The following is a 12,738-nucleotide window of genomic DNA, read 5'->3' as shown; positions in this document are numbered from 1 at the left end:
GATGTTGAAAATAGTTAGTTCTGGTACATTTTGTACAACCAAGTACAGTCAAACCTGTACAAGCGACCACCTCTACATAAAGACCACCTGGCCATTGATATAATGTCATACCTGTACAAGTGTCCACCTCTACATAAGGACCACCTGGCCATTGATATAATGTCATACCTGGCCATTGATATACAGTCAACCCTGTACAAGTGACCACCCCTACATAAGGACCACCTGGCCATTGATATAATGTCATACCTGTACAAATGACCACCGCTACATAAGGACCACCAGGCCATTGATATACAGTCAATCCCGTACAAGTGACCACCTCTACATAAGACCACCTGGCCATTGATATACACTCAATCCTGTACAAGTGACCACCTCTACATAAGGACCACCTGGCCATTGATATAATGTCATACCTGGCCATTGATATACAGTCAACCCTGTACAAGTGACCACCTCTACATTAAGACCACCTGGCCATTGATATACACTCAATCCTGTACAAGTGACCACCTCTACATTAAGACCACCTGGCCATTGATATACACTCAATCCTGTACAAGTGACCACATCTACATTAAGACCACCTGGCCATTGATATACACTCAATCCTGTACAAGTGACCACCTCTACATTAAGACCACCTGGCCATTGATATACACTCAACCCTGTACAAGTGACCACCTCTACATTAAGACCACCTGGCCATTGATATACAGTCAATCCTCTACAAGTGACCACCTCTACATAAAGACCACCTGGCCATTGATATACACTCAATCCTGTACAAGTGACCACCTCTACATTAAGACCACCTGGCCATTGATATACAGTCAATCCTCTACAAGTGACCACCTCTACATAAAGACCACCTGGCCATTGATATACACTCAATCCTGTACAAGTGACCACCTCTACATTAAGACCACCTGGCCATTGATATACAGTCAATCCTCTACAAGTGACCACCTCTACATAAAGACCACCTGGCTGATGTGACTATCTTTTTGGTGGTCCCTTAGATGATTTGTCCTATTGAAACAAGAATTAAGAATCCTGTCTATAATGACCAGATTTGATTGGTCCCCTAAATGGTCTTCTTGGACAGTTTTGACTGTGTACTGTTCTGCCTTTCAGATGGACTTATGTCTTTAAATCATTTGGTGACACACTTATTTATACTTCTTTGTTTCTCCAACATTCAAAAGAAAAATTTTGTGAAGAGAACAATTTAAAATGAGAGGGCTGGGAGGAAAACATGCATATTCACTCCCTAAAACTGTATGTACTAACGTGAAAGTGTAGAATTTGTTTTAAATGTTGATCCTTCGGTTCAGCAGGTTCTTTTAAACATGAGATCCTGGGCAATTGATTGGTTGTGACGTCACAAGCCTTCAGGAGTTGCCAAGTTGTGTTAAGTGCTAAGTTTGCTACCTCCTAGTTAAGCTCCACGACGTTCACTAATTGGTTGCCTCCAAACCGTGTGAGTCTCCATGGCAAGAACCTTTAAGTTAGGTCTAAATACCAGTTAACGCAACTCAAATGTAGAACCGGTAGATATAGAAAGACAACACTACCATACCTGGTTGACCTTCTCAATAACAAAGCACCACAGATAAGCACTTAGTACATAGACTTAGTATATATTTTGAATTGAGTCTTGTTAATTAAGATATGTGATGTTTTATTGTATGTATATCTGTTTGTTTTTAGACTGATTGTAAGACATACTTCAGTTCAGCCAATAGGCTGCCTTTGTCATGGGACGACAATAATAAACCATTCATATAAGTTGGGAGGAGTACAATACTGCTCACCTGCAAAGTCCCCATGTTGTTTTCTGATTGGTTGTTCCCCTCCTCCATATCTTTCTAGCGCCACTTTCTGAAATGCCTCGTGAGCCAGATGCACAACCAGAACCCCATCCAGGAGGCTGACGGTCATCACATTGTCTGGAGGGAAAGGAGACACATAGATAGTGTTGTGTACCTAAACCAGTGTTCAGGTTCAGGTCCGGACTCAGATCCAGACGTTCAGGTTCAGGTCCGGACTTATAAGTTTGGACCTGAACCCATGTCATGTGTGCTAAAAAAAAATTTTCCAGTTACATGTGGAATTGTATATTGGCATATATTATACATGCAATTTGAAAACTATATATGCCAAATTATATACAGTCAGTAGTAAACACAAAAGTTCAGACACTTATAAACACAAAAACAGCAATGTTTTCATGTTTTTCCAGTGCAAATTTCATGATCTAAGGAAGGTTAAAGATGGTTTAAAACAACAAGGAGAGTATAAGCGAGAGATTTTTTTTTTCAAGTCCGGACTTGTTTCCAGACGTTCAGTTTTTTTGGACTTGAACCTAAACGTTAGGTCCAGTCCGGATCAGGTCCGGGGTTTAGGTACGCAGCACTTCACATAGATTTGCATGGAGGTAGGTAAAGGTAGTCCCATAGCCTTTTGAATAATAATAATGATAATGTTTTTTATTGGTCAGAAATTACCCGCAATGGCAGCCTTTCTAGAGCTGAATTGATGCAGGGTTTACATGTTTCACATAATACACAACATATACCTAATCTATCCACATTTTGTGGATTTGTCGCAAGGGTCTGGGCGGCCGCCGTTCAGCGCCACCAGGTGATCTCAATACAACCGTCCCCAACCAAAGTCAGGTATCCATTTACACCTGGGTGGAGTGAGGAAAGTCGTGTGAAGTGCCTTTCCCAAGGGCACAAAATCGGTGACATGACAGGATTTGAACTCAGGACCTCTTGGTTCTGAGCCGAACGCTCTGCCGTTGCGCCACACGACCCCACTTTTTGAGGCCGTAGGCGCAGTGGGTTGTTATCCACTGTGTCTATACGTATGGGACCAAACCTGGCCTCTCCTTCCACTGCCTTTTACCTCCCCAACCAAAGTCAGGTATACCTTACAAACTTTATTCAGATAAACAAAAGATACAATACAGAAACATGAAACAAAAGAATACAGTTGTACATGCGCTAACAAATGAATACCTGAGTGTACTTTTACAACTAGATGGAGTAACGAAAGTTGTGTTCAGTGTCTTATTTACAGTATAATTGTAGTACTCTATTGTAGTACTAGTATTAATAGTGGATCAAGCCAGCACTACCAAAAGCGACTGTTTTGTCCGTCTATAGCACCCTTGCGAAGTGGCTAGTAGGTGTCCGACTGTCTGTATAAAAAAGGTAGCCTGGGTGAAAATTTTCAGGGTAGTGAGTGAAGGAGGCCCTGTAGTAATCGGATGGCAGCCAGGCTACCTTTATGGACAGTCAGTCGGAATAACCATAGGTACTGTAGTGCACACCTACTACAACCACTTGGCAAGGGTCAGACTTATTATTTAATTATAGACAGTCACAACAGTCGCTTTTGGCAGTGCTACCGTAAAGGTGCCGGTGTTTCCATTATGTGATTGTAGGATCATTGTAGGTATTGAGGATTTATCTGTGGGGTCGTGTGGCGCAACGGCGGCAGAGCGTTCGGCTCAGAACCAAGAGGTCCAGAGTTCGAATCCTGTCATGTCACCGATCTTGTGCCCTTGGGAAAGGCACTTAACACGACTTTCCTCACTCCACCCAGGTGTAAATGGGTACCTGACTTCGGTTGGGGAAGGTCGTATTGAGGTCACCTGGTGGCGCCGAATGGCAGACCCTTGCGACAATTCCACATAATGCAAGTGTGGATAAGATATATAATTATATGTATATGTTGTGTATTATGTGAAACTTGTAAACCCTGCATCAATTCAGCGCTAGAAATTAGGCTGCCATTGCGGGTAATTTCTGACCAATAAAAACCATTCTTTTTAAAAAAAAAGGACTAGTGTGAGTTACCTAGGTCGTGTTTGATGGCAGCCCAGAAGGTGTGAGGGAAGGTGCGGTCCACTCGGCTGGTCTGCTGACACAGCGGGTCCATAATGGCGTCACAGCAGGACAGCATACACAGCAGCTCAGTCTCTGTTACCCCTGCCCGCCCTGCAGACACACACAAGCTGCTGAACAACACGTCCTTGAGAGGTAATGCTTCACATAGGCAATGTATCCATCTAATGTAGCTAATTTTGCATGTCTGTTTTTAAATAAATAAAGTTTTGCAAAAGCCCTGCTGGAGATTTCCTGTGGTTTCTTGATGTTGGCAGAAACACTTGCATGTTGTGATATGCCAATTCTGGGCTCGAAATAGTGGGTGCATGTGCACCTGTGTGCACCCAAAATTGGAGCTGTGCACCTAATGTTTGACTGTGGGTGCGAAAGAGCACCTAATAGATATTTTTGTAGGCTATAGGGTAATTTTAGGTACTATAATCATAATTGTACACTTGTATGCAAATATCTTGTATGACAGCCAACGAAAGGGTATGTCAAACAAACAAACAAACAGACAAACCTGCACAGATGCTGGCCAGCACATGTCCCAAACAGACCGGGTCGTGTCTGCTCTCCAGACCATCGTAGACGATGTCGGCCGCCTCCTCAGCTGACTGCGGCATCGTGCTGCCGTTCTGGCACAGCTGCGGGCTGCCGCTCTCCACCTCCCGACACAGCAGGGTCAGCATCAGGGGGCTGCACGGCTCCTGAAGGGCGTTCTTCAGGAGGACCTGCAGATGGGACAGCGAGGTACAGCAATTAGGACAGGACAGCAAGGTACAGCACTTAGGACAGGAGAGCAGGGTACAGCAGTTAAACAAGATACCACATGTAGCAGGGTACAGTACTTCAGAATAGTACAACGGAGAAGACAGAATAGACGGTAGTGTTCTCGCCAGGCCTTTTCAGCATAGGGGCCCCCGATGCTGTGATCTGGACCCCCGATGCTGTGATCTGGACCTCGATGCTGTGTTTCAATGAGCATAGGCCTGAGGTGTTTCTTTCTGGGAAGAACCTTTATAAATCTTATAAAAAGTTCATATTTGGCTTTAGAATGAGGATGGGATAGAGGAAAAACTTAACTTCACAAAATTTGCAGGGAAAAGTGTCTTCTTTGGTTATGAATTTCAAAATTTTGTGCGGGAAGATGCCAGACTCCCAACCTTCATCAATTGTCTTTGGCAATCCACGAGTGACTTGCGCTGCTCAAAGTTGGCTTACATCACTTCACAATACTATAACAGACAGGACAGGAAGACACCACTTAGAATAGACATTATACTGCATAGGTGTATACAGCACTTCAGAATAGACAGGGCAGAAAAGTACAGCACTTCAGAATTATTACAGGCAGGATAGTAAGACACAGCACTTAGAATAGTATCAGACAGGATAGCACTTTAGGTACAGCACGTAGAATGGACAGAGTAGCATTTACAGTATTGCACTAAGACAATTAGCCTTAGCTTGCAAGATATTGTACTTTAGAATGGTGTAATAGACAGTTAGGAACAGCCCTTTCGAATACTTGAAAAGATTACAGACCCATCAAAATCAACCTGGTGTAAGTCTCAACTAAAGACAACTCACCCTCTGTTTGGCTGTTATTCTCCTCTTCCTGTGTGTAAAGTAGGAATCCATCAGTATCATCCTCTCCTTTTCTGTCAAGTCTGATAGTTCCACAAATCTCTGGGTGTCTCCTATCCTCTCCTGCAGTTCCTCCAGCACACTACCGTTCGTCAGGCTCAGGACCAATTTTATGCCCGACGGAAGCTCTGCGGGAAGCCAGTCGAAGGTGAGGTACCCCTCGGTGGGCAGTAGTCTCTCCACTCCGTCCAGCAGAATAACTGTCATGTTGCCCCACTTGGAGGCTTTCAGGAGCAGGTCGTTGAAGAAAGAGACCAGCTTTCTGTACTCCACGGGTATCTTCTCCAGCTCGCCCTCCAGGTTTGTCGCACAGAGCTGCTGGCAGATCTCGTTGAGCAAGGTGTGAGTGCACGTGTGGCTGTGGATGTAGCGGAGAACGCAGATGGGCTGCGTGCCCGTCCAGTCGACCAACGAGGTCGCCACTTTGCTGACGACCGCGGATTTGCCGCTACCCTGTCCCCCGTATAAAACGATCGGTTTTGATTCTTCGGAGGTGACCAGCTCCCTTATAGCACTCATGACGTCCTCCCGCGCCACGAACTTCTGGCTGTGAGCGAGACTCACCGCCGAACTTTCTAACAACTTGTAGTAGAGCTCCTTAATAGGGGTTTCCTTTAGGAACAAGATAGACACAAGATATAAGGTAACTTCATTGGAAATCGCAGTGTTGCCACTGAATTGTATCAAAACTAATGTACAATGATTTAAAATATCTATCGATGGTAGTCAGGGCAATATCATACGTATGATCTCATCTGGCATCTAGAATTGTAGGACAGACAATAGAAATCAACATATTATATCAAGTACATGTATTTACAGAAAGCATGTTACTGTCTATAATGATTGATAAGGTGATTCAGGTACGGTATGCAAGAGTTCAAATGCTAGTTACTGTAATTCTTGTTTCTTTCACTATAACTTTATGTTCACTAGTTTCACAGTCACCTCTGTATCGTGAACTTATCATCACCGTGAAAAACTTGTTGAAATTATTCATGATTCTTTCACACATCCCTTCTGTAAATCACTTGCCGCCAACAAGAAGTTAAAGTTCAGCGAAAATGTCCATTTTCTTTACACCGTGAAATTTTGCTACAGTAACCGTGAAGATAAAGTGAATTACAGTAGTTGATTTACCTTTAGATACTGCATCTCAACATAGTTGTCGACAACTCTGTCAATCAACTGCTTCACTTTGGCAACAAACTGGGAGCAGAAATCTGCAAGGTAGGTCTTGTGTTCCGTGTGTTCGGAAGGGTCGAGCCCACCCTCCTTCCACACCGTTCCTAACCGGACCGTATTTTCTGGATCAACCTTTTCGTTTATGTAGGAATCACGCAGGAATCTTAGCTTCTCCTGAGCCGCACTGTCAAGTTCCAGGCTACCGTTTATGTCGGTAAAGTTCTTGGCACTCGGATCTGACAGACTCTTGGACAGTCCCTCCAACGTGCGCAAGAAAAACACGCAATTCTTGGACGGCTCAGTGTCGAGGCTAAGAGCCTCCAAAACCTCTGCTTCCACACCTGAAGAAATTAATTGATGAAAGTTTATTTGCAAGTTCATAGAAGGTAGAAGGATAGGAGGCTGCTGCTGATGATACATGTACATGTGACAATGGACAGTGACCAGCATTAATATAGCAAGAGACTACAGTAACTCAAATGCTAATGTTGGCTACATCTATACAAAAGTGGGGTTTTACTTTTTTGGGGAAACAGATTAAGGCAAAAAGCCCTACTTTTTACCTCTAAACTACACTAACAGCATGTTCTATCTAAAATTATTGTTCCATTCGGGTTACCTGAGGTCATGTTGCAGGGACACACACGCAATGAACGACACATACAAATGAATGTAGCTTAGATCATTACAAAACGTCCATTATTACATGGGGAGGGAGTGAAATATGCTGTATTTGCTCAGGAGCAAATAACGGCCTTTCTAGTGTGATTTGATTTCTCAGATAAACTTCCTTGCAGTTAGGCTATGTACCTGATAACTGGTACTGGTAAATGTAGCTTAGATCATTACAAAACGTCCATTATTGCATGGGGAGGGAGTGAAATATGCTGTATTTGCTCAGGAGCAAATAACAGCCTTTCTAGTGTGATTTAATTTCTCAGATAAACTGCCTTGCAGTTAGGCTATGTACCTGATAACTGGTACTGGTAAATGTAGCTAAGATCATTACAAAACGTCCATTATCACATAACCAGATGGCGTCGACCAATCAGAAGCCTCCATTGCCCATGTGTTATGGGGCCATAACACACCTGGGTCATAACACACCACTTAATGACGTCATGTACCTGATAACTGGTACTTGTTGAGCTGCTTGGTGCTGATGGCTCTGCGCTGGTGGGCAGCCTGAGCTGACTTGTAGAGAAGATCCTGTAGAGCGTTGAAGGTGTTCAGCCACACGTTGTGGTAGTGGTCCATCAGTTCTTCATTCTCCTCTGACCTGTAAGACATTTGACAACAAATAAAATTGGCTCTTGGAATCCAGAACAGTATAAAGAACACTAGCCTCATTGTGAACGGCACCCCAAAGAACATTGTAGTGTTACCTAGAAGCTGAAGAGATTCATCAGTCACGTGTAATAACAGTTACAAGAATATTCCTCAATCAGCCACTAAGAAAAGGTAACAAGATATGCACCTCCAAATTTTCGATGTCAACTGTACATCTTAATCACGGAATGACCTAGTCTCGCAAGAACACAAGACTAGGACGAGACTTGTGAAGAATCCGCCCTCAGCCAACATGAACTACAAACGAAACATAGAGTCACTAACGGCCCGATAGAGATCATAGACCAAGAATCACGTAAGGCCTACAGAAAGATCAAAGAGGCAGTCCACATCCAGTTGGAACGTGCTGGGATGAACCGTACCGAAGGTTGGAAGCTACCCAAGTCTTACTTACCCCTGCTCCGCAAGGAGACGGGGGAGGCAGGACAATCTTCACAAGTCTCGTCCTATAGTCTTGTGTTCTTGCAAGACTAGGTCATTCCGTGATCAAGATGTACGGTTGACATCTAAAATTTGGAGGTGCTTATCTCATTACCTTTTCTTAATCACTGATTGAGGAATATTCTTGTAACCTCAAGAAGCTGCTTTGGAGCACAGCAGACTTGGACCGAAGTTAGCAGATCGTTTGGGTTTCCATCCTTACCTGTCCCCGTAGTGTGGTAATTTTGCCTCGATGGGCTGTAGGACGTATTCTGGGGGTACGGCATTCTCATCCTTCACATACCACTCCTCCAACAGGCTCACATCTGAAGCATTAATGAACAGCCCCTCATGAGAAAGCATTTACATCTGAAGCATTAATGAACAGCCCCTCATGAGAAAGCATTTACACGATCATATAACATCACTCAGATGTAACCTAGTAGACATCTGAACTTGATTCCAAAAACATGAAATACATGCACTGAATGATTCTTAAAGAATTTTGTATGATTTTTGAGCAAGACAATAAACATGTCATCATAGATTGTACTATGTACGTTAATGATAGAAATATTCGAAATTCATTTTGTTACATAATTAAGTAGATTACCTTACTTAAGACATATGAGTTACACTGAAGACTTTCTATTTCGCATGCGTTTTGCGGCTATAGCTAAACAATACTACATTTTCACTATGACCAAGAACTAAGCTGAAGCCGAACTTATAATCCTGTAAATAAAGTTGTAAATTTAAAGTAGAATCACCTTTTCCAAGTTGCACTGCAGTATCCCGTACATGACAGAACTCGATCTCGTTGATATGTTGGGGTAAGGGACACTCCCCATACCTGTCTCCTATTATGGACTGCACACAAAATACAAAGAAAACTTTAATCATTACCTATATGCAAACAAACACAACAGACACATGATGGCCAGAAAAAAAGAGAAAAGTTTAATCACATCAAGTCTTTTCCAGAAAATTTGCTTGTTGGGATGGACAAAAATTTCACCCCATCGTCCCAAAAATCTTCATGACATGAAATTGATAAAAATGTATTTTCATGAGCCTAAAATTACAGATTTAACAACAAAAGATCAACAACATGGGGTCCCAAAAAGGAGTAGGATGGAAAAAGATCCAAGCTGGAGACAGCCCTGGTATAACCTTAAACTAGTGTTGCTTGTCTAGTATTCAACAGAAAAATCCAGACTGACTCATAATATTTTTGTTTTCTCACTGTGTTCAAATAGAACTGTATTGTAAGATCAATGCAGCTGTATTTCTGCCATGTTGATTTGAACAAATAAAGATTGAAACATTGTGGAACTTTTTGTTATAGCAATCGTCTACGTTGGTATGGGCATCTAGAAAGAATGGACAGGGAGAGGTGGCCCAAGAAAATCATCGGCATGACCGTGGAGGGCCGAAATCCACGAGGACGACCAAGGAAGAGGTGGATTGATAACATCAAGGAGGACCTCCACCACCTCAACCTACACGATGTAAATCCACAGAACAGAGGCACCTGGCGAGCGGCCACCAAGCTCTCCCATCAGCATGCAAGCACGTCAAACCCCCAGATGATGGGGAAAAGAAGACGATTAACCGGATAGTGAGTGTGTGAGTGAGTGAGATTGTGTGAAGGTCATACCACAAAGAAGGGGCCACAGGAGACGTTGTAGCAGTCCCTCAGCTCCTGTAGTCTCCTGCCTGCGGTGGTATGGTCCGTACAGCTGTCTGTCAGCCACTCGTGGTGCATGTCCACAAGCTGGATGGAGAGGTACAAGTGTTAACGTAATGTGACCAATTAACATCCAATTTATTCAAAACGTATTTATCTTAAAACCGCGCGAACAGAGCCAAATGTTAAACCCATGACAGAAATATCAGCACAACGATTCCATGCAACTTGTTGTTACTGGTTCAGGAGTTTATTCTGTTATGTCGCTGGACGGAAACCTTTTTCATTGTTTGGTATAAAAGAGAGAGATGGCTAAGGATCATACTTATAACGTTCTTTGTTGCTCATGAGAACAGGCTTTGGCATAATACACCGCGACATGTGGACATGACCCAAACTGGACGTAAACTGCTCCCGCACGTAAATAGGACACGTTACGTTACTTGGTTTGGTTTGGTTTACTAAGATCTCCATTATACCCCCATTCCACTAGGATGGCGATCTCGCCGCGCGCTCTCTGTGACCCAAAAGGGCTCCACAAATTTCATGGATAAAAAACAAATCTTTTTATGCTTTGTGTGTTTTGTTGTCTTTTCAGCCAAACTTTCACATTTTGCATGATATTCCAATCATAAAAGCATTAGGAGAAAAACAACATACACATCTTGGCCATTTCACAGAGATGGTCATTAGTACACAACAACATCCACCCTTTCAGCACCAAGGACATGTACATGCTGATATTCACTGACAGCCATTCAGAACATGCACAAAGTACTCCACGGAATGGACAGGAAAGTTAGATCTCATGCTGTTGAGCTTATCCTTGTAACTATTTACTGTAATTCTTTTTTTCTTTCACTGTAACTTTATGTTCACTGTTTTCACGGTTACCTCTGTACCGTGAACTGATCATCACTGTGAAAAACCTGTTGCAATTATTTATCATTTCTTCACACATTTGTTCTGTAAATCACTTGCTGCCACTGTGAAGTTACATTTCAGTGAAAATGTCCATTTTGCAGCTTCTTTGTATGACTGACACTATGGTTGCAAACCTCTCTTTTGAAAACGGACAAAAATTGATGCGCAAGCAGATGGCATCAATGTAATGAAGTCAGTGTGGCCTAAATAAACACCCAGCCTCCGAATCAGGCTTTTCCCTGACATCAATCATACCATCATTTCTTGGACTCTGGTTACTAATGACAAAGAAAAGTTATGATCGCTTCATCATCGTGACAGACGAAATTGGCTGATATGATACATGTATCAAATCAGAAAAAGACCAAATCACACAAGCATGGGATTGCTCAGATGACAGAAAAGAATCAAGGCCTGGGGAAAACCATGCATCAGATATGCAGCACCACACCATGCATCATATTTAGAACACAGCAGAAATTCATTTTGGAGAATAGGTGCACTGGTGCACCTACATGTAACCTTAAAATGTAGGTGTACAGAAAAGTCTTGGATGCACAACTTAGGATAGAATGCAATATCAGCAAAACCTAATCATAGTTTCGAGCTAAGGAAAATTATAGTGAACACAAATTCTATAGGGAACTTTAGGAAACAGAAACAACAAAGGTTTTATTATATATAGCGCACAATCGTACTACCTTTACGTATGTATCCCAACACAATATCTAAGAGCACAGGTGCATGCACAGTCAAAACCAGGTATGGTGATCTTTTTTGGTGATTTTTGTATTTATTTCTGTATTTATTCATTTAGCACAGGTAAAACAATGAAATTAAACATACATATGACTAATCAAAATACATAATGCTGGGGAAAGTAGAGACCAATGTGGTCTATAATATTCCATCCCCATTTTTTGAAACAAGATGAATTACAATAATGAATTAAAGTGTAGAAACAAAAACTTAATATCGTAACAATTAACAAATCAATAACTAATGACAATAAAAGACATTGACTAAATTATTATGCATACAGAAACAATTATCATCCATCCATTTTCCAGGATAGCAAATCAGAGTCTAACCTGGAAGTCCAGCCCATGTTTCTGACAGTAAGTGTGGAGTTCAGGGATGGCATCTGACTTCAGTGCAGCCCTCTCTAATATCGTGTCTATGGGGAAAACATGAGAATGAGACCCAAACATTGCAGGGTTTGAAATTCATTTTTGAAAATAGGTGCACTGGTGCACCAGAGCAAAAAAATTATGTGCACAGAAAGGATTTTGGGTGCACCACACAAAATAAAGTTAAATGTCAACAATAGAAATTACTTCCTCTCTTAAGAACTTCAATCTGTACCTAATTTCAAAACAAGTAATATATCAAATAAAGTACAACAACAGGTAATATATGTACATGTCAAGAATATTCTGCATACAAGTGTACAATTATAGTACCTTTACCCTATAGCCTACAAAAATATCTAGGTGCACTGGTGCACCCACAGTCAAACATTAGGTGCACAGCTCCAATTTTGGATGCACACAGGTGCACATGCACCCAGTATTTCGAGCCCTGCATTGGCATTACAACATGCAAGTGTTTCTTCCA

The 12,738-nt window shown here is 42.2% G+C and overlaps 1 protein-coding gene across 1 annotated transcript in view; it reads right to left on the bottom strand.

The window, feature by feature from the left end:
* Positions 1–12,738, bottom strand: part of LOC136448671 (NACHT domain- and WD repeat-containing protein 1-like) — a 56,795-nt gene that overhangs the window by 21,493 nt on the left and 22,564 nt on the right. The window contains exons 3-12 of the mRNA XM_066448310.1: positions 12,213–12,298; positions 10,168–10,284; positions 9,278–9,377; positions 8,731–8,833; positions 7,865–8,016; positions 6,693–7,078; positions 5,496–6,164; positions 4,426–4,636; positions 3,873–4,013; positions 1,821–1,955 (exon numbers count right to left, since the gene is read on the bottom strand). Coding sequence (XP_066304407.1) covers positions 1,821–1,955; positions 3,873–4,013; positions 4,426–4,636; positions 5,496–6,164; positions 6,693–7,078; positions 7,865–8,016; positions 8,731–8,833; positions 9,278–9,377; positions 10,168–10,284; positions 12,213–12,298 — 2,100 coding nt within the window. The remainder of the gene's footprint in view (positions 1–1,820; positions 1,956–3,872; positions 4,014–4,425; positions 4,637–5,495; positions 6,165–6,692; positions 7,079–7,864; positions 8,017–8,730; positions 8,834–9,277; positions 9,378–10,167; positions 10,285–12,212; positions 12,299–12,738) is intronic.

The sequence above is a fragment of the Branchiostoma lanceolatum genome, chromosome 14 (genome assembly GCF_035083965.1).
Source record: "Branchiostoma lanceolatum isolate klBraLanc5 chromosome 14, klBraLanc5.hap2, whole genome shotgun sequence".
In the NCBI taxonomy this organism is placed as follows: Eukaryota; Metazoa; Chordata; class Leptocardii; order Amphioxiformes; family Branchiostomatidae; genus Branchiostoma; species Branchiostoma lanceolatum.
The sequence above is the reverse complement of the archived record's forward strand: the minus strand, read 5'-3'. Positions and strand labels throughout refer to the sequence as shown.